The sequence below is a fragment of the Odocoileus virginianus genome, chromosome X (genome assembly GCF_023699985.2).
Source record: "Odocoileus virginianus isolate 20LAN1187 ecotype Illinois chromosome X, Ovbor_1.2, whole genome shotgun sequence".
Lineage (NCBI taxonomy): Eukaryota > Metazoa > Chordata > Mammalia > Artiodactyla > Cervidae > Odocoileus > Odocoileus virginianus.
This window is the reverse complement of record NC_069708.1, coordinates 7,765,238-7,787,797: the sequence shown is the minus strand read 5'-3', so window position 1 is coordinate 7,787,797 and position 22,560 is coordinate 7,765,238. Positions and strand designations below refer to the sequence as shown.

The 22,560-nt window shown below is 35.2% G+C and overlaps 1 protein-coding gene across 7 annotated transcripts in view; it reads left to right on the top strand.

The window, feature by feature from the left end:
• DMD (dystrophin) overlaps positions 1-22,560 on the top strand; it is a 2,261,655-nt gene that overhangs the window by 1,022,161 nt on the left and 1,216,934 nt on the right. For all 7 annotated transcript variants that reach the window (XM_070462101.1, XM_070462106.1, XM_070462102.1 and 4 more), the window contains one exon: positions 11,630-11,824. In XM_070462101.1, coding sequence (XP_070318202.1) covers positions 11,630-11,824 — 195 coding nt within the window. The remainder of the gene's footprint in view (positions 1-11,629; positions 11,825-22,560) is intronic.

The window sequence follows — 22,560 nt, the reverse complement described above, 5'->3', positions numbered from 1 at the left end:
CTCAGCAGTAAAGAATCCACCTGCAATGCAGGATCCACAGGAGACGTGGCTTTGATCCCTTGGTAAGGAAGATTCCCCTGGAGGGGAGGGCATGGCAACCCACTCCAGTATTCTTGCCTGGAAAATCCCCATGGACAGAGGAGCCTGGTGGGCTATAGTCCATGGGGTTGCAAAGGGTCAGACATGACTGAAGTGATTTAGCATAAATGCACAGTGTCATAAGTCAGGCCAAAGAAATAGGAAACCTTTTTAACTTAACAAAAGCAATTTAGAATGCATGGGAAGCATTGAGGTAGGCATTTCAAATTTGCAAAAAAAAAAAAAGAATCTGCCGTAATTCTGATGTTACTAAGTATCTGCTTTGTCTCAGTATTTTTCTCATTGGTTATTTCAATTTTAATTAGTTGTTTGAAATTGAACTCAAAATCAGTAAAATTAGACCTTATACAAGAGTACAGTTTTCTGTTTATCTTAAGGTTCCTCATTCATCTTTAGGAACCTCAAGCACCTAAAAATAATTGTCTTTTCTCCATGTGCAGATTCGACCACCAGTCATTTCAAGGCCCCTTCAGTCCATTAGGTGTTCAGTGAAGACCATCAATGTTGTCTTATGTGATAATGTGAAAGTGTCTCAAAATGTATTCATCCTGCTTTCTTAGGCATTTTATCTTGGTTGGTGCTTCCATATGGTTAGTCAGTTGATAGTATTATATGCTTTCCTACAGTTTTGATTAGATTGAAAACATGTTATTCAAAACCTGTTATATGGTCAAGCCAATTAGAAGGGGCCATAGTCATAAACAGATTATATATAGATTTTATTTACCACTATAAGCTATATCTTTTTGCTTTTACTATTAAACACTAGTTCAAAGTTATTTCACATGTAATACAATATTAGTTTAACAGTTAAATCAATATATAAGGATATTAAAAATATTAGTATTCTTTATTTCTCCCTCCTGCCAATTTCACTCCCTCTGACATAAGAAATATATACAATTTAGTGTTATCGTTCATACTGTATTTTATGTTTCTTAACCATACTAGTATAAATAGATATGCTTTCCCTCTTTATAAAAATATTGCCTCCATCTGTGTATGATTTTTAAATATAACAATATCTTTCAGGAACATTTTTCTAGTCAATACATGGGTATCTGATACATCCTTTTTAATAGCCTTAGGAGATAAACCAAAATGTATTCTATCATTTCTCTATGTTTCTGGACTGTTATAAGAGGAGATGTCCTGTAAAATCTCTATTTTTTATCCTTTTAAAGTTTCCTTTGTGGAACTTTTAAAAGTTTCCTTCCTCCTTTAATGTCCTTGTAGTATAAAACAAGAATATAGTTTTTCAATTTTTACAAACTATGGACTAAATATAGGTTCTTGATTGAAAGAATCTCTTATTTTTTTTATTTGTTTGATTTTGGATTTTTTAATCCAAAAATTCTGAATGAGCTGTATGGAAGCTACCATTTATAGCTGTGATTTCATCACATTCTCCTCTTATTTATAGTAATTTTTACCCTATGTAAAATGCAGTCAAATATTTGGGCATAACAATTAATGATTGAGTTTATTTGTTTGGTTTTGGTAAAAAAAAAAAATCTGACTTATTACAGTGCTAATCTTGGACCCATTTGCCCTGGAACTATATTTCATTTGACATTACCATTTTGACTCTTAACTTTTTGTAAATTATCTCTATGGGGTAACATCATGTATCATTACATTATATGCTATTGAGACTTTATTTTTTAATAATTCTCCTGAACAGCTTATAGATGAGTTGTATATATTAAACCACCCTGACAGTATTCATCTTTTAATGGGGAAGTTTAACCAGCTTCATTATTGTTATGATAATTCTTAGAGCCATATGACAGTGAAGTGAAAGTGAAATCACTCAGTCGTGTCCAACTCTTTGCAACCCCATGGACTGCAGCCTACCAGGCTCCTCCGTCCATGGGATTTTCCAGGCAAGAGTACTGGAGTGGGTTGCCATTTCCTTCTCCAGGGGATCTTCCCAACCCAGGGATCGAACCCAGGTCTCCCACATTGCAGGTAGACTCTTTACCATCTGAGCCACCAGGGAAGCTATAGCCATATAGTTGTACAAATTCCTTCTTTCATAATTTGTGGTTGTTATTTGCTCTTGTCCTTTTTTTTGTACCTTTGTAATTCACTACCCTTATTGAACACTACTGCATCCCTCCATGTACTACAGATAATTTGAAAGTTAAGGGCAGATTCTTAGGACCACTCCATAAGCAGAAGAGAATAAAAGAAAGTGGGCACCCTGTTCATCATGAGGGTCGTTGTTGTTCAGTCACTCAGTCTTGTCTGATTCTTTTCACCCCCATGGACTGCAGCACACGAGGCTTCCCTTTCCTTCACTATCTCCTGGAGCTTGCTCAAACTCCTGTCCATCAAGTCAGTGATGCCATCCAACCATCTCATCCTTTGTCGTCCCCTTCTCCTCCTGCCTTCAATCTTTTCCAGCATCAGGGTCTTTTCCAATGAGGTGTATCAGGTGGCCAAAGGTATTGGAGCTTCAGCTTCAGCATCTGTCCTTCCAATGAATATTCAGGGTTGATTTCCTTTAGGACTGACTGGTTTGACAACCTCATAGTCCAAGCAACTCTCAAGTGTCTTCTCCAACACCACAGTTGGAAATGAAGCAAAAGTGGCTAGCAGTGCTTTGGATTATTAGAGACATTCATGGAATCTCTTTCCCCGAAGATGGAGAGCTTTTCATACCTGTGATGTCTTGATGTTCTAATAGGAGGAAGTAGACTGGATGTCTAATTTTTTTTATTCCCATAGATTGATGATAAAATTTCCTTTCCCTCTTTTTATTTTGGTCTAGATTCATCATTTTATTTTCACATAATTGTATTTCAGATAATTTCAGAAAATTGTCTCTTTTTCCTATTTTTAATAATTTGACCCTAAAATTGTGTAGTTTTACACTAAAATTAAGTGAGAACATTACTCTCCCCACCAATATGGCTTGTTCAACAACTCATTCTTTTCAAGCCAAGATAAAATCCTTTAAAAACCAAAAATTTTTAATTTAGTCTTTAACTACCATTTTTTCTCCTCATAGCATCCAGTTCAAGAAGGCATATTATCACTCAAATTACAGTTAAACTGCCACAGTTACATTGAATTTAATCAAGCACTTCACAGAATTTATTGTTCATCACTCTTTGTGCTCTTTCTTTACTTCCTCCTGTTTATAAATCTTTACTATACTTGATTTTTCATTTGGTTGAAATACCTGAAAATTTTTTTTTCTTTTTCTTTTTCCATTTATTTTTATTAGTTGGAGGCTAATTACTTTACATCATTACAGTAGTTTTTGTTATACATTGAAATGAATTAGCCATGGATTTACATGTATTCCCCATCCCGGTCCCCCCTCCCACCTCCCTCTCCACCCGATCCCTCTGGGTCTTCCCAGTGCACCAGGCCCGAGCACTTGTCTCATGCATCCAACCTGGGCTGGTGATCTGTTTCACCCTAGATATACATGTTTCGATGCTGTTCTCTTGAAACATCCCACCCTCGCCTTCTCCCAGAGTCCACAAGTCTGTTCTATACATCTGAGTCTCTTTTTCTGTTTTGCATATAGGATTCTCGTTACCATCTTTCTAAAGTCCATATATATGTGTTAGTATACTGTAATGGTCTTTATCTTTCTGGCTTACTTGGCTCTGTATAATGGGCTCCAGTTTCATCCATCTCATTAGAACTGATTCAAATGAATTCTTTTTAATGGCTGAGTAATATTCCATGGTGTATATGTACCACAGCTTCCTCATCCATTCATCTGCTGATGGGCATCTGGGTTGCTTCCATGTCCTGGCTATTATAAACAGTGCTGTGATGAACATTGGGGTGCATGTGTCTCTTTCAGATCTGGTTTCCTCGGTGTGTATGCCCAGAAGTAGGATTGCTGGGTCATATGGCAGTTCTATTTCCAGCTTTTTAAGAAATCTCCACACTGTTTTCCATAGTGGCTGTACTAGTTTTCATTCCCACCAACAGTGTAAGAGGGTTCCCTTTTCTCCACACCCTCTCCAGCATTTATTGCTTGTAGATTTTTCTCATAAAAATTTATAAAGATGTATATACCCTTTTAATACTTAAATTTTCGAAATTGCCTTTTGTAATAACAGCATTCTTGAATCTCTCTCCTCTTCTTTTAATAGTCTCTATATGTTGTGGACCACTGTCTCCTAGACCATTGTCCTCTAACTTTCACTGCCTTCTAACTTCCATTGTTGCCACTGAGAAATACAATGTTGGTCCAGGTTTACATATATAAATATATATAAGAAATACATATATATACACTTAAATTTATACATATACTTAAATTGTCCTCTTTGTCTCTAACTCTGTGAAGTATCCCCTACCCTATCCCTCAGAATTCAAATTTTTCACTAGGATATTACCAGTATGTTTCTAAATATGTATCTTTTTTATTATTTTACCCTTCCTAGTACATGAGTAACATTTTTAACTTTTGTAAATCAGTAATATTTTTAGCTCATGAAAGTTTTTTTTATTATTTAAATTATTATTTCTCTTCCATCACTTTTTTCATTCTAATTTTTATATACTTTCCATGTGAGATGTTCTTATTCTGTCCTCCAAGTCTCTTATCTTTACACTTATGATTATAGTGTCTTTCCATTCTTCTCTATGCTGTGAAATGCTTCCTCTGGTTGATCACTTAGAACCCATTTTTTTTTAGCAGTTACTATTGTATTTCCAAAAACACCTATTGATTTCTTTTTTAAAACCAGGTATCAGGCTCTCTGTATTTGAGTGTAATCTTTTTAATGCTTCCCCCCTTTTTTAAAAAAAATCAGATCTCTCTTCCATTTCTTCTAGTATATTTCCTGCATGGACTCAGCTTTGTTTCCCTTGTTGAATCCCTGTGTATCTTGAAATGGTCTGAGTTCTTTTTCTCATGCTTAAAGGAGTATGAAAGCTGTTAGCATAAATGTAAGTCAGGTTTGAGAGACATACTATATAGTGTTGATTGAGAAGCAGCAAAAATAATGGCAGTAGTTTTTTTTTAATCTGGTGAACAATAGGTTAACAAGCCAGAACCTTCCAGAATAATCATGTTTGGGAAAGCATCTTGATCTCTAAAACAAGAAGCGGTGGTTGGAGCTGCCCTCAGCAAGTAGCACAGCTACTGCCCTGTATCGCCGGTATGAAACAAACCAACGGGCACGTCCTCCTTCCTGGGCCAAAGAGATCTTAAATTACCTTCCACAAATGACCCCATAGACACATCTGGAAATCACCAAATCCAAAGTTTCATCCCAGATTGTGCCAGAGATCACAGAGCTTTCAGAGACCACCAGTTCATTATCTTTCTCTCTCCACCTACACCTCTTTTTCTGTTATTTGAGTCCCGGACACATATATTCTTCTAGATTCTAGTAGTTTGTCATGGTTATTTGAAGGCCAGATTTACTTAGGTGTGAAGGAGATAGAAAACATGTGTATATGAAGTAATTTTCCTGTTACCTCGATGTTTCTGTTTTGTTTGTATACACACACACACACACACATATACATACAATGCATAAATTAATAAGCTCAACAGGTAAATCATGCATTTATAATATCTATACTTTATAATTGTTTTCATAAAGTAACTTCATCAGAGTTAGTGAGGTTACTAAGAGATTGAGGCTATTATATATGAAAACAATATATGTTAGCAGTTCAGTAAAATCAATCTGCTGTAGTAGGATGACAAATTGAATTTTTAGTGTTTGGCATCTTAAATTAGATTTACTAGTCAGTCTATATCACCTTCATGAGGAAAACTATCAATTTAGATAAAGAACAAGAAATATTTTCTGATACATGCAATGCTAGTGTTAAACATTTTCACAGGTAAAGATTTTAGCTTTTGCATTATTGACTTTCTGTATTATAAAAAATAAATACCATGTTATATTTTTAATTTCATCAGCAAGTAAAATTTTAATTGTATTTCCTTTTAAATAAGTTAGATTTAAATGTGAAATGTCACATGTGACTAAGGACTACCATATTGAGCAGAGTTATAGGTTTTTTTCACTATCATATTTCTAATAAAAATCTAATAAAAACAGAATTATGGCACATGCATATTCAGGTATAGTTACTTAGTTGTCACATTACATAATATAAACTTAAAAGCTGGCCCAATTTTCTGAGATGCTTGAGAAGTATAGCATGCTGCTGCTAAGTCACTTCAGTCATGTCTGACTCTGTGCGACCCCATAGACAGCAGCCCACCAGGCTCCCCCATCCCTGGGATTCTCCAGGCAAGAACACTGGAGTGGGTTGCCATTTCCTTCTGATAATAATATAAGTCTGTTATTAAAAAATCTACTCAAATTGGAAGATCTACAATAGAAATTAAATGATATAGTGTAGTGGAGTGACATATATTTGCAGAAGTTAAAGTAATTCCATACTTATTTTTTCTTGTGTTAATTTTATTTTCACATTAAATTCATTCTGTGTATATGTGTATTCATTATCACATGTGTACATACAAAAAAATTCCTATGCCAGGTATCCCTAAGCTGGTATCAGGATAGCTTGCTATTAAAAGTATTTATGCTAGATATATAAATTATAAGTTTTATGTGGAGACTTTGGAAAAAGTTAGAAAGGAAAAAAAGTTCTTGACTGCAAGCCTTCTCACACACTTCCATTTGTTAATAAGCAGTGTGGACCTCTGTGAAGAAGCTAAAATAAATATCTTCTAAAACTATTTGTATAACAGTCCCTCAAATAATGGCTTATTTTGTTCACATATGAGTTACATTAAAATCTGAGAGACAGTTGAACCAAGACACATACCTGCAATAGCATTTAGTTTGTGTGCATTAAATTGGAAAAATGCTGTATAGTTAAATCGGAAATACCTTTTAAATCTATACCAATGAAGATTACATTATGAAATGAAGAAAATATTCTTATTTGAATTATTGGAATTTAAAAATGGAAATTATTGTATTACTGTAGATCTCAGCAGTTGTAGCCAAATATGTGTTTTAAAAATTATCTTTTTAAGTTGATAGTTTCTTCACTTATTTAATAAATATTCTTGAATACCTACTGTAGGCTAGGCTAGATATTATGCATGAGTGCTGAATTTACTTTATATTGTAAGGTACCTAGGTTATATAACCTTATCTGTTTAATTATCATGTTATTTTACTGGTGATTTCTCATGAGGTCGGCCATATATGTTGGTGCTGATGTGTTGGTGCTTTCCTTGGTGGGAATAAAAGCCTTTTCTGTCATTTTTCTCACTGGCTTAGTGACTAAATTTCTACCAAGTTACTAATTTATGTTAATTCATTAGAAATCCTTATTAAAATGCAAATGTTATCCTATGAAGGATAACACTTTAAACAACTATAAGTCGTTAACACATTATCGACATTCAGTTTATCAGTTTAATTAGATGGTAATTTAGCTTGGCCCTAAGGAATTAAGTAAATCTGATGATGTGGAAGGGAAGAATCAACACAAGGCAGATCAAAGAACAGGTGCAACCAGACCCTTTATAACGGACACTACTTATACCTGGCCTCCTGGAAGTAGGATGTTCTTAAAGAATACTATATTCAGCTCCAGCTGATTGTCTCTTTCCCTGCTAGCTTGCCTTACACCAAAAGTTTGTTCTAATTTTAGAAAATGAATATAGATATAAGGAATGACTTTCTGTAATACTTTATACTAAGTATTTTATGCATGTAGTGTGTTTTATTGTTTTTGAACCAAATGTGAGTGTCAGTCGCTCAGTCATGCCCAACTCTTTGTGATCCCATTGACTGTAGCCCACCAGGCTTCTCTGTCCATGGAATTGTCCAGGCAAGAATACTGGAGTGGGTTGCCATTCCCTTCTTCATGGGATCCTCCCAACCCAGGGATCCAACCTTGGTCTCCTGCACTGCAGGAAGATTCTTTACCATCTGAGCTACCAGGGAAGAAGGGGTAAATTATAAGCTTAACAAAATTTGTTGATGAACTGGTTTATGATCATTCAAAGATTGATCCTCCCCTTCTTTGTGTGACATAGCTTCACATAAGCAGATTTCTTGATAATGCAGTGAAGAAGGATGGAAATTGCACTTTTCTTTATTGAGGATCATAACCAACTCATGTGATTTCATTAGGCTTATTATTTAAGGTCATTCTGCCCAGTGACTTGATTGAAGGCACGCAAGGCTGAGTACGGTCAGAATGATAGTATTGCCGTGCCATTTATGTGTATCCGAAACTGTGAACAGGAAAGACTATACCCTTACCTATCTTAGCTGTGTCATATTCTTGGTTTTGTTTTTTTTTTCTTTTTTTGGTATGCCATACTATTTGAGTCTTCTTTCTCTAGATGGATTAATTTTGCCAAATTTGATTATTTGATTTGCCTTTTTAGGGCTATAATTTCTATACATGGTCAAAGAGAAAGAAATACTAATAACTCAACTGCCCATCTTATTAGAAGGAAACTTTTTTTTAAGACTTTTGAGACAAAGAGAAAGTTGCCTGTCTTAAAGTCTTTTCCCATTACCATATTATTTATGGCCCATCAGAACCTATGTAAAAACCTGTAAGCCATTTGGGGATTTATAGATCATGTATTATTATTTTTAAATTATTTGTAATACTTAAGGATGCTATTTTTAAAAGATAATAAAATATAAATTAACAGGTTTTCATATGATAGCACACTTTAAATTATTGATAAATAATCTTGTATTAAAGATTTGACATATCTTCATCCTTATGAACACTAATGAAGTGAAAAAAAATAATGTTCCATCATTACAAAAAAACCATTACATTTTTGCCCAGGTATTTGTCTATTTTTTGTTAGGCTTTGAATTTGTTGGCATATTTTCTATATACCACATTTATATTAGATATAGAGGTATTTTTAAAGAATATATCGTAATGATATGGCATACAGTACATTTTTCTTCTTGAGCTTCTTTGACCTCACAACTCATAAATGAGCCAGTAACCACAACCCATTTGAAACTTTTATACTGACGAGAGAGAAGCCCTTTAAATCATGGAGGAAAACATTTTGTTTTAAAAACTTAGATATAATACATCATTTTTTTCAAAACAGTATTGTCTGTATTTCATGCATGGAATATGGCCCTTCAGGAATCAAATTTTAAGTAGTACAAAAAGTGATAGCTAAAATTTTAGAGAGACAGAAGTTTATTAAAAACTTTATGAGTGATACCTGTGCCTACTTACAGAGCTCAAAATTTGAAACCAGTTTTCATCTCAACTTTACATGTTAAAAATCATAACTTTGTCCCATAATAATCCTTTTTAAACTTCAATTGAGCTTTCCGTTTGTTCATAAAAATAGGTACTTTAGGGCTTTCTTCCACATCTCTCGATTTTCATTCCAGGAAAATGAGCATAGTGTATCCTTTTGGGTATATATCATTAGAAATGAATGTGAACAGAGAGGAATAAAATGAATTAGTGTGGCTATAGCACTTCCTTGCTAATGATGCATGAATATCTATAATGATATAAGGTGGTAAAGAACATTAACAAAAGCAAGTTGATTTTCTAAAGGTTAGACAGGATTTGTACACATCAGAATTCAGAAGGATATAATTATTTAAGGTAGAGTTAATGAAATTCAAATGAAAAGGAAAAAAATCTGAATATGAGTGCACGGTTTTGCATAAAGAAGAGAAAATGAACACGATACTTCCAATTACACTGATTTTTTAATAACTCTCTGAAATTTTTAATAAAACCAAACTGAAAGGTATACAGTATATATAGTTTATTCATTATAGATCTGCATGACTGTGTCAAAAGGAACGATGTATTTTAAGGGGTAGATAGTAAACTAAATCTCCAAATACCCAAGTCTCTTGGTTCACTTTTACAATGAGTCTCTGTTCATCGTATATGAAAATTCTGATACATTTATCTGTATTGAAAATTATTGTATCTATTATAACTTTATAATAAATGAGAACACTCAAAATGTATAACTGAATTTTCTTGAAAATGAGTTGACAATTTTCCAAATATTCTGTTTCTCATAAAAGTTCACAAGATCATCCCTTAGCTCTCACTCTTCACCTGATATTCATCACTTAACTTCTCTTATCTGTGATGACTGGATACTATGTATGAAGACAGTAGGAGGGACGAAATCTTCCAACTCTAGCCCAAAATTCTATTATTTTAATGTAAAATTATAAGTGCATTTCGATTATCATTCCATTGATCAAGAAGGAATAAGTGTCATATATTTGGCCAAGGTACACCCAGGAAGCCAAACTTTGTAAAAGGTACAATTTTGTAATGTCAGCTAATTTGTGTAATTCTATGAATTTGCAATATCATAAGTAGATAAGCCATCTAAATTAGGATTATTTTGTTTTTGTATTATCTAAGAAATGTGTACAAGAATCCTGGACCTGGGTGATCAAAAGAAAACATAAATAGACCAGCTTATATTTTTACTCATCTTTGTGCGTGCTCAGTCTGGGATCCTCAACTCCATTTAATTACATTACTGCAAACATGGGGATGGTCTCCTTGTAAAGGCTGTGCGGTAACAAATGACTGCGTTAGCATGTTTATCGTCAGAACTCTCCCAGAGACCCTGCCACTGGAAACCTTCAGCTGACCACATCACCAGGCAGATGGCAGTCCATGAACTCAAAACAAAGTTATTGGGAAACTAATTTTAATTACAAAAATTATTCTGCTTAGAGTGTAAACAGAGAGTAGAGGTCATTTATCTTTTTGCATTTGTGTGCCGTACAGTGTTTATTTCTTGCTCTTATAAAGAATAGGGAAAGAGGCATCCCTGACCAAGTCCAAATAGTCTCTGAGGCCCGAATGTCCGTCTCCTAGCATGTGAATGGCAGGTAGTGAAGCGGAGTGCTCTCTTGGATCTTTGGGTTTTGGGGAGTTCTTATTAGAATGTGAATTTCATTCTCAATCCTACTTATCTCGGGCCCTACTTTGCAGTTTAACTTAGCAAGAAACTAGCATCAAAGAGAAGGGTTGATGCTGGGAATTTAGAGGAGAAAGTTGCTTAATAGAAAGTTAGCTACCAACGAAAACCACTTTGTCCCTTTTGTGCCTCAATCAAGATTAGGGGAAAAAAGTTTAGAAAAAGTCGCTTGGGTATGAATACCACAGATGTAGAACCTGCCCCCAACTCCCACTGCATCCCACCCCATACTTAGTTTTCTAGTCAAAGTAGAACTGCATTTAAAAAAAAGTTGTAAAGATTTATTTGTTTCTTAGCGAAAAACTATCCCTCTTGTGACCTTATGACTGTTGGTCTTTCATTCTCCTATCCATGATGCTAATGTGTGCATATCTCTTATTATAAAATGCTCTAACACTTTTTGAAAGAGAGGGTATGATAATAGATAGCCTTGTTACTAGACTTACCATCTTGCATTGTTTTTATCCACTTTTCAGCCCTCTGTCAGCTATAAACTGGAATCTATATATGAATTCAGTAAAGGTCTTTTCAATATTAGGAAGCTAAAAGAATTGTTCTTTTGTATATCTATACCAGCACACTGTCCATGAAGAATCAGTGATGGTGATGACCGAAGACATGCCTTTGGAAATTTCTTATGTGCCTTCTACTTACCTGACTGAGATTACTCACGTCTTACAAGCCCTTTCAGAAGTGGAACAACTTCTCAATGCTCCTGACCTCTGTGCTAAAGATTTTCAAGATCTCTTCAAACAAGAGGAATCTCTGAAGGTAAAACCAAAGCACTTCCATTCATATTTTTACAAGATCATTACATTGATCATTACTGGACCAGAACATTTGACTTAAATATGTATACTGAAGGCATTTTGAGTTAACATATGGAAATCTTAAAACACTTTGCAAGAGAGTTAGTTTTAGAAATCTGGTGGAGAAAGAGAAATGTAAATTCAAATAGATGTGTTATTTCTTCCCAAAATGAAGAAACTCAGAAAATAATAATTTCTTATATTGAGTTGGCCAAAAAGTTGCTTCATGATTTTCTGTTGCAGCATACAGGAAAACCTGAACGAAGTTTTTCGCCAACCCAGTACTATTGTTCAGGGCAGAAAGAACTCACTAAAACACATACCTTGCTAGAGAAACAGTTTATTCCCAATTGATACATTGCTTGTCTTTCTTTTCCCATAAAAGGGGAAATTAGATGAGGTTTTAAATTATATCTGTTGTGTATATCATTTTAGTTTTCTATTTTCCATTTATAATTTATAGATTCCATTTCAGATTAGTGTCAGTATCATACTACAACTTTTGGAATGTAATCAAATATAAAGCAGTAAAATAATTTATTTAAAATCACCAGGCAAAAGCCTCCAGCCAAATCCAGCTTTTTTTTCATAGCACCAACTATAAGTTTCTGAATTCCAAACTAAAACAAATGAGGATAAAGAAATAAACTTTAAATTTTAGAGGGACGTGTCTGAAGATAAATGTAGCATCAAGAAAATACACATAATAGTTTGTGTCTCTATTATGTGTAAAAAAAAAAAGATAATTTTTGTGATCATACATTTCACACTCAAAATGAAACTTTCTAGTGTAACCAGAGCTTAGTATTTTCCAGTGCAGATAGTGTAAGATTACAGACAGACAATAAGTTTGCTCTCAACAGCACCTATCAGGTAAAGAATTTTCTACTCTAAATGATTTCTTGATATCTCATTCCATATCACATATTTGCTTAACTATACAAATATAAGCGATTTGTTTGTTTTTGAAATCAGAGTAGCAATATCTTGAGTGACTTGAGTTTAATTTCATGCATTATATCAAATAAGCTAAAAAATTATACTTTAAAATAAAACAGATGCATGAATCTCTGGAGCTCCTCCATCCATTTGGTATGGTGCTGTTACTTGTTCTCTTTGAAGTAAAAGTCAAATCACTCGTGGGTACAGTGAAGAAAAGAAACTCAAATCAATTGATAAAAGAGACTTGCCAACCTTCCTGTCATAATTCACATTAACTGATTTCTCATGACAGCACAGTTTGTAAGTTCATCATTGTCCTTCAACATATAAATCACTGCTAATGAAATAATATTCATTCCTTTCCATGTTCATGGACAGACAGGTCAGGAGAGCAGTGACCCTAAACTTATTAAGTTCACAGTTGTTCACAATTGAATGTCTTTGTCCTCATACCTCTTAACCTGGTATACTCAGAAGGATAGGCCCCCGGGTGCACTCACAGCTAATTATTTTTTCTTGCAGATATTTTTAATAGTCTTATAGCTGATACCAAAAAAGACTGTGATGGTATTGATTACTGTGATTTGTAAAACTGGATTATTGTAGATTAAATCTAGCTAGATTATTGAATCCTCATTAGATGGAGTTTGAGGTATAATGCCATCTCACTCTCACCATGTCTCCTGCAACAAGCAAATGGTCTTCTTACCTTTACTGGCTTTTTGAAGGGGGATAGTTTTGATCTCAGTCTTTTCAATGAATATGTATTTCCTCTTAAAGGCATTCATCATTGTCATTATCTAGTAGTAAAAATAGAAAAGCAGTGCATAAATTGTACAGCTGCTGGTTGAGAAGGTTTGAAATTAAATTGTGGTTGATTTTATTCCTGACAGATTTGCATGAATCAAATTACAGAACTGTAGTAAGTAGTGCTGTGATTTAACATACGTATTTTTTTAAGTATAATACAACACAAATAATGTACAATAAGTTAAACTGAGTACTTTCTGAGCTAAGTATAAATAATATAGCACATATGATTTCCACAAGTGTATTGAATCAGAAGGCTACCTAATCATTTTGACAAGAACTAAGCAGATAAACAAACACCTATTTACATACGGAAACCTTCATTTAATATTGCTACACTAGCTCAGCGGCTTCCCAGGTGGCTCAGTGGTAAAGGATCCACCTGCCCAGCAGGAGACATGGGTTTGATTCCTGGGTCAGGAAGATCCCCTGGAAAGGGAATGTCAACCCACTCCAGTATTCTTGCCTGTAAAATTCTATGAATAGAGGACCCTGGCAGGCTGCATGCAGTCCATGGGGTCACAAAGAGTCAGACACAGCTAAACAACTGAACTCACATGCTCATTGGCTAAGGCATGTGTAGTGCTAAGTCGCTTCAGTCATGTACGAGTCTGCAACCACATGGACTGTAGCCCACCAGGCTCCTCTGTCCATGGTTTTCTACAGGCAAGAATCCTGGAGTGGGTTGCCATGCTCTCCTCCAGGGGATCTTCCCAACCCAGGGAATGAACCCATTGAACCCATATCTCCTTCATTGGCAAGCAGGTTCTTTATCACTAGTACCACCTGGGAAGCCCAGCTAAGGTATACCTACTGATGAATGAGAAACATGTACAAAAATAGTACTCTTATATCAGAGCTATTATTATCAATTATCTGCTTAATTAGGCCTTAGTTACTCATTTGGGACCTGGCATGAATAAAGATGAATTATTAGGACAAAAAAAAAGCATGAGTTAGAATAAGGATGACAGCTACAATTTCTCTTCTTCAGTAATGAGGATCAATTTGTATTCAGTGCTTAGGCACTCGATAACTAGCCTGTATTAACTAATACTCCCCATAATGAACTATCTAAAGTTATTATCCACATCTTATAGATGAAGAAACTTAAGAAATATGAAATAAAGTAGCTTGGCAAAGTTGACACAACTAGTATTGGTCAGGCAAGGATTTAAACCCAAGCAGCCACCTTGCATGAAGTGGTTTCTAGGGTATTATGTGGCGTATAGCAAGGATGAATCTGGGTAAAACATGGTAGAATACTGAGATCTGGCATGGACCAGATCATAGGAAAAATGTTCTGGATTCAAATTCTTATTGAATCTGTGCCAGTTTAAAAAGATTCTGTAAAAAGAAGCACATGTCTTTCATGCACCTGTTGGCCTTATGCTTAGTGAAATAAGTCACACAGGAAAAGACAAATATTGTATGTTGTTGCTTATATGTGGAATCTAAAAAATTTTTAAAAATGAATGTAACAAAACAGAAGCAGGGTTGGAGATAAAGAGAACGAACTAGTGGTGACTAGTGGGGAGAGGGAAAGGGGGCAGGACAAGATAGCAGTAGGGGATTAAAGAGTACAAATTACTATATTTAAAATAAGTTAGGTACAAGGATATATTATAGAGGGCAGCAACTATTTTATAGTAATCTTAAATAAGATATAATCTGTGAATATATAGAATTGCTATATTATACATTGTAAACCATTATAGTGTTGTACATCAATCCTACTTCAGTAAGAGAAAAAGGGAGGAAGGAAGAGAGGGAGGGAAGGAAAGAAGGAGAAAGGGAGGGTGGAAGGAAGAAAGAGGAGAGAAGAAGGAGAAAGGGAGGTGGAAAAAGGAAAAGAAATGGAGGGAAAGAAAGAAGTCAGACATGCATCATTTCAGCTGTTTCATCTAAACTAATGATAGCAGAGATGCTCTGGTTGAGGTGGATAAAATGTTTTGTGTCTTTGGTATACAAAGAAGTGACAAGAAGTGTAGACACATGGAGGAAGCTCACGGGTATTGACAGGACAGATGGGCCCAGTGTCAAGTTTAGATAAGATCAAGAAGTAAAGGCAGCCCTTATTCAACCTCAGCAGTGCTGGGGAGAGCTTGACATACGCTGAAAAATCAAAACAATGTACAGTGAAGCCGTTCACTCTTCTTTGACCGGTTCAGCTTTTAGGCAGGACCCTCGAGACCTTAAAAGGAACTACTGAGACAAGCCAGTAATATAAGGAGTGAGGATTCATTCATTCAAATGTTTGTTAAGCTCTTCCCATATAACAGGCATTGCTCTAAGTGCTTAAAAACAGTCAGTGAAACTGATGGACTCCTCCCGACTACAGCTTTTGTTATAGCAGAGAGAGACAGAATATAGCCAAACAAGCAAATAATAAATAAGCAAATGCTGTATGTTAAAGACGATGCAAGCTATATAAATTTAAAAAAGTGGAGTTTAGATAAGGGAGTATAAAACTAGTGAAGGGGAAGGAGATGGTAGAATGGCAAGATTGGGATTGTGGTTTTAAATAGAGCAGTAAGGGCTTTTGAGCAAAGATTTGGAGAAGGGAGAGAGTCAGCCTTGCAGCCAGATTTGCTGTCCAGGCATGGTAGGTAGGCCAGCGCAAAGGCCCACACGTTGGGTGTGTGCCTAACCTGATCAGTGAACAGCAGGGAAGCCAGAGTGCCTGAAGCGGAATGACCCAGGGAAGGGTAGCAGGGCATGAGATCAAAGAAGTCATGGGGAAGCCAGGTTGTGGAGGGTCTGATGGACCACTGTGAAGACTATTGTTCTTGCTGAGTGAGAGAGCCACCATTGTAGGTTCTGGAGAAGATGAGTGTGACACAATCTGATTTATGCTTTAAAAAGATCACCATGGCTGCTCCGTTGAGAATAGAACTGTAGGAGACCAAGGGTAAGAACAAGGAGGACAGTTGGAAAATGGATGCCAGTGGCTTGGACTTGGGTGGTAAGGAGAGGTTTTTCAGATTTGGGGAATGTTTTCAAAGGGAATATAGAAGGTTTATTTCTGTGTTCACCAAAAGCTAGAGCATGGTTGTATAAAAGGCCATTCTCAGCAGAGTTCGGACCCGGGAGAATTTTGGAGTCCTGTGAACTCAGTGAAAGATCCCTTAGGAATGTAAGATTCCTTCTCATCGAAAACTTGGCCTTCTCTACACCAGCCTTGCTGTGAAGTAGGGGCAACAGTGCTGGTAACAGAGATCTTATTACTCTGGTCAAAATTCTTCTCCTTTGAAATCTGTTTCATCACACTTAACCACAAATTTAATAATGGCAGTCACTTGAATGAAGACAAAGCTAATGCCATGAGCAAACTGACCAGTTTTCTATTTTGGTATTAGGAGAATTAGATAATCAATGGAGGCACTGTATATACAAATTGGAACAAAACATCTGAAGGAAAATAAAATAATCAATGTTTTTGTGTATATTGTAATATAGGGCCATGCTCGATAAAGGGTTAGATTTTTCACCACTTCTACTACTGCTCCAGCAAAATATTATTGTAATTATTCTAAATTAAATAATCATGGAGCATATAAAATGTCAAAGTGAAATTTGATTACAAATGCTTTTTGAATTCTACTTAAATTTTCTAATGAAATAGTTTGGTGTGTGGAAAAATATGACTTCTATTAATGTATACCATATTGTAAGCTGAGCTTTTGGTCTATAACATGTGAAATAATGTAATCATTTTGTGATTTCTCAGAAAAAAATCAAGTTTTTTTTTCAATTTTAATTTTTTATGTTGGAGTAGAATTGATTTACAGTGCTGTGTTTCAGGTATACAGCAGAGTGATTCAGCTTTATTCAAATTCTTTTCTCATATATGTTATTACAAAATTTTGAATAGACTTCCCTGTGCTTTAAAGTAGGCCCGTATTGATTATCTATTTTATATATAATAGTATGTATATGTTAATCCCAAACTCCTAATTCATTCCTCCCCCCACCTTTCCTCTTTGATAACCATAGGTTTATTTTCAAAGTTTGTTGAGTCTGTTTTTATTTTGTAAATGAGTTCATTTGTATCATATTTTTTAAATTCCGCATTTAAGTGATAGCATATTGATAGCTTACGGTCAATGATGTCAGATTCGTGATCTCCAAAGAAGAAGACTTAGCTTCAGGACCAGGGACCAGGCTTGATCATTCAAGAGCTTTTGTGTAAGAGTTTTATTAAAGTATAAGAAGGACAGAGAAAGCTTCTGACATAGACATCAGAAGGGGGTCAGAGAGTGCCCCCCTTGCTAGTCTTAGCAAGGGAATTATATACTTTTTTAATTAGCTATTATAGTAAATCAAAATAATGTCCCAAGGTTGTAAAGATCTTACTAGACACACTCCCATAATATGCACTTTAAGATAACAGGATTAGTCAGAAGGTTTTCAGGAAGGAGAAACATGTCCTCAAGCAGGATACATTATTGTTACAAAATCCTTACTAAGGAATGTAGGGGGGAAACGTTTGTCCTTTCCTCCTCCTTGAGAATTCCAGACCCTTATCTCCTCCTTGAGAGCCCCAGACCCCTTTCTCCTCCTCGGGGACCCTGGACTTTTTATCAAGCTGCCTAGGAAGTGACTCTCTCAATATGATATTTGTCTTTCTCTGTCCAACTTTTTTCACTTAGTATGATAATCTCTAGGTCCATACATGTTGCTGCAGATGGCATTATTTCATTCTTTTTATGGCTGAGTAATATTCCATTGTATCTATCAGTATATACCACACCTTCTTTTTCCATTCCTCTCTTGATGGTCATTGTTTCTATGTCTTGCTGTTGTAAATAGTGCTGCAGTAAATATTGGGGTGCATGTATCTTTTTGGATGATGGTTTTCTCTGGGTATATGCCCAGGAGTAGAATTGTTGGATCTTATGGTAGCTTTATTTTTAGTGTTTTAAGGAGCTTCCATACTGTTCTCCATAGTGGCTATACCAATTCACATCCCACCGTCAGTGTAGGAGGGTTCCCTTTTCTCCATATCCTCTCCAGCATTTATTGTTCATAGACTTTTTGATGATGGCTGTTCTGACCAGTGTGAGATGATTCCTCATTGTAGTTTTGATTTGCATTTCTCTAGTATTTAGTGATGCTGGACATCTTTTCATGTGGTTTTTGGCCACTTGTATATTTTCTTTAGAGAAATGTCTGTTTAGATTTTCTGTCATTTTTTTTTAATTTGTTTTTTTTTTGTTGTTGTTAATGTGCTACATGAGCTGTTTATATATTTTGGAGATTAATTCCTTGTTGGTCACTTTGTCTGCACACATTTTCCCCCATTCTGTCAATTGCTTTCTCATTTTGCTTATGGTTTCTTTTGCTATGCAAAAGATTTTAAGTTTAATTAAGTCCCATTTGTTTATTTTTGGTTTTATTTTTATTACTCTAGGAGGTGGATCCAAAAAGATAGTGTTGCAATTTATGTCACGGTGTTCCACCTGTTTTCCTCTAAGAGTTTTATAGTATCCAGTCTTAACATTTAGGTCTTTAATCCATTTTAAGTTTATTATTGTGTATGGTGTTAAAGAATGTTCAAGTTTTTCAACTAGCACATTTATTCAGTTATATATTTCCTTTTTTCAACTGCTTTTATGATTTGGGGTTGATTTAATTTGTTGTTTATTTTTCACTTGATTGGTTTGCTATTGATATTTGTCAACTACTTTACAAATATTAATCTCTTTGCTATAATTGGATTCATACTTAAGTCATTAATACAGTACCTCGGTTTCCACTTCTCTTATAGTGAAGATATTATAGATATTTACTGCATTAGAGTTCATATTTATGTATACTTTGGTAGTTTCCCTTTGTATTTTTTACATGTCTCTCTTTCATAGGAAATTATTCATTCTTTTCTCCTAGCTATTATTTTATCAGGCCCAGCAGTTGTCCTACTTTTACTCCCCTGCAGCAATTTACTCCCATGTCTGAGAAGGAAATGGCAGCCCACTCCAGTGTTCTTGTCTGGAGAATCCCAGGGACGGGGGAGCCTGATGGGATGCTGTCTATGGGGTCACACAGAGATGGACCACATGACTGAAGCGACTTAGCAGCAGCAGCTGCTAAAATGTATCTTAAGGACTCACTCTGCCTCTTCCCATTCTCCTAGAAAGACTATTTTGATAATCCCTATCTAATAAATTCTGGAAGTCAGAAGCGTCTACATTAGAACTTACAATTCATGAGGCTGGTAGAAGTTTTGAGGTTACAATTAAGTTGTATGGAGGCTTTTCTTTCATTCATAAACTATTGAAGCTATTCTTTGACCAACTATGATGTCTTTTTTTTTTTGATCCATGATATATGACTACTGATATATTACTTATGGAAGGACACTATCTTCCTATGGAAAATGTTTCAACCAAAATATGTCCTTGTATTTATGAACAGTTTTTCACATGTGGACTATAAACAATGCAGGGAAAATAATCGAAAGGGCAACTTACCATAGAGTCAATAAATAAAACTTTTAAAATTTTCTTTTAAAGCTCAGAAAAATTTAATTAATAAGTACTTTAATCCCTTTTGATTGAACACCCTTCCCAATTTGGTATGTCATTAACGTAGTGCCTAGTAGCTAGATGGGACATGAAATGGATAAGGATTAGATTTATATAGGATGTTGCCTTCATCTGTAGGATAAAGACAAATTCCAGAGAGTGAAAATGAACTGGAGTTTGAGTCTTTGGTGCTCCAATTTCTCTTTCTCAATTTTAAGATAGATATACTCCCCAATGACTGCTGTCACAATAGCTACTAATGGGTTTTTCTAATCCTTTTTCCTTAGAAATAAAAGTTGTGTGCTCTTCTGTTAGGCAAGTTACAAAGGGTCTCAAGGCATTTTTGTTATCTAAAACCGCCTAAAGCTATTATTTCCGCCTTCTTAAAATGTGAAAACAATCATGCATGGTTTTATAACTCTAAAAACACATATACTTGCATTTATGTACTTATATACATTTAACTGCAGTGTTACATTTATTAAGACAGTGATACTGAATCAACAACTGCAAAAGATACAATTTTTACCATTTGGCATGCTGTGCAAACAAGCCATCTATTCCTTTTGACCTGTTCCCTATGGTAACTGATATCCATCATAATCATAACCACTAGGAAAAAAAAATCTTGTTTTTCTTGTTCACCACTGTATCTGCAACTCCTAGTAGAGTCATTGTTTAGTCACTGTCATGTCCAACTCTTTACAACCCCTTGAACTGTAGCCCTCCAGGCTCCTCTGTCCATGGGATTTCTCAGGCAAGAATACTGGAGTGGATTGCCATTTCCTTCTCCAGGGGTCTTCCCAACCCAGAGATCGAACCTGCATCTCCTGCATTGGCAGGCAGATTCTTTACCACTGAGCCATTGGGGGGACAGTACCTAACACTTAATAGGCACTCGATGGATATCTATCTGTTCAGTGAACAAATGAATGGATGATAGTCTGTTAAATCCAGATATAAAGTCTGTGATTGAAGAGGACAGAGCATTAATCAGCCTCCTAGTGACAAGATTTTTTTTTCAAAAAAAGAAACAAAATTAACCTCCTCTACGTTATGAGATCAAACTAGTCAATACTAAATGAAATCAACCCTGAATATTCATTGGAAGTACTGATACTGAAGCTGAAGTGCCAATATTTTGGCCACCTGATACAAAGAGCCAACTCACTGGATAAGACCCTGATGCTGGGAAAAATTGAAGGCAAAAGGAGAAGAGGGTGGCAGAGGATGAGATGGTTAGATGGCATCACAGACTCAATGGACATGAGTCTGAGCAAACTCTAGGAGATGGTGGAGGATAGGAGCCTGGCCCGCTGCAGTCCATGGGGCCACAAAGAGTCGGACATGAAGAGTGAACAACAGCAACATTATGTCCAAACTCACTGAGCTAAACTGTCCAGACGCGTGAATTCTAACAAACTAAAGCATATATACCAGCGTGGAGAAATACACTCTAGGTTGGTACACGTTGAATTTTATACCAATCATTTGTGAAAGCATGTGGCAAGAAACATTGGCTTGCATTATATGGTTATGGTAAACAGTAGACTTGCGAGGTTGCAAGGGCACTGGATTTGAATATTAAAGAATTAAATTTAGACACTGAATCTTTTTTGTTCTTTATGAATGACTATTTTTATTTCACTATTGCATTATAACCATTCTTGGTTTTTCAAAAACCAGGGAGAGCCAGAGAAAGGGTGGATTTTATTTTATTTTTTTTTAATTGGAGGATAATTACTTTACAATATTGTGGTGGTTTCTGCCATACATCAACATGAATCAGCCATAGGTATACATATGCCCTATCCCTCTTAAACCTCCCATCTACCTCCCTCCCCATACCACCCCTAGTGTCTTGGGTACGTCATATAAAATTCCAAGTCTCAATGATTTTAACATTGAAATTAGAGCAATAATAATACCTGCCCCAGCCTCCTCAACAGTGATATTGTGAAGATGGAGTGAAATCATGTAGGATTATGCAGAAAAATTCTTGTAAATTATTATATAAATTTTAAATTTTATAAAACCCATATTACTTCATCATATATCTAAAATCTGAAAAATTATTGTAAATTAAATTTTCAAGTAAATACTCCTTAAAAATTGCCTTTAATGATGTGCTAAAACATAAGATTGCATATTTATAAGTAAAAAAACAAGCTTTAAATAAAATGTTAACAGTAACATAAAATATACATAAAGTTATTTCCAGATTTGGCAAGTAGCCTAACTGTAAAAAAAAAAAAAAAATACAGTTTACGAGAAGAATGCACATAGCTAAAAACATTTGCTTTCGACAGAAACTTTGGTTAAGAATCTTATTTACTTTCAGTCATATTTACTGTATTTCCAAAGCTAAGTGTTACTTATTCACAGGTAAAACTTTTCAATTTCATATTGATTTTAAGTC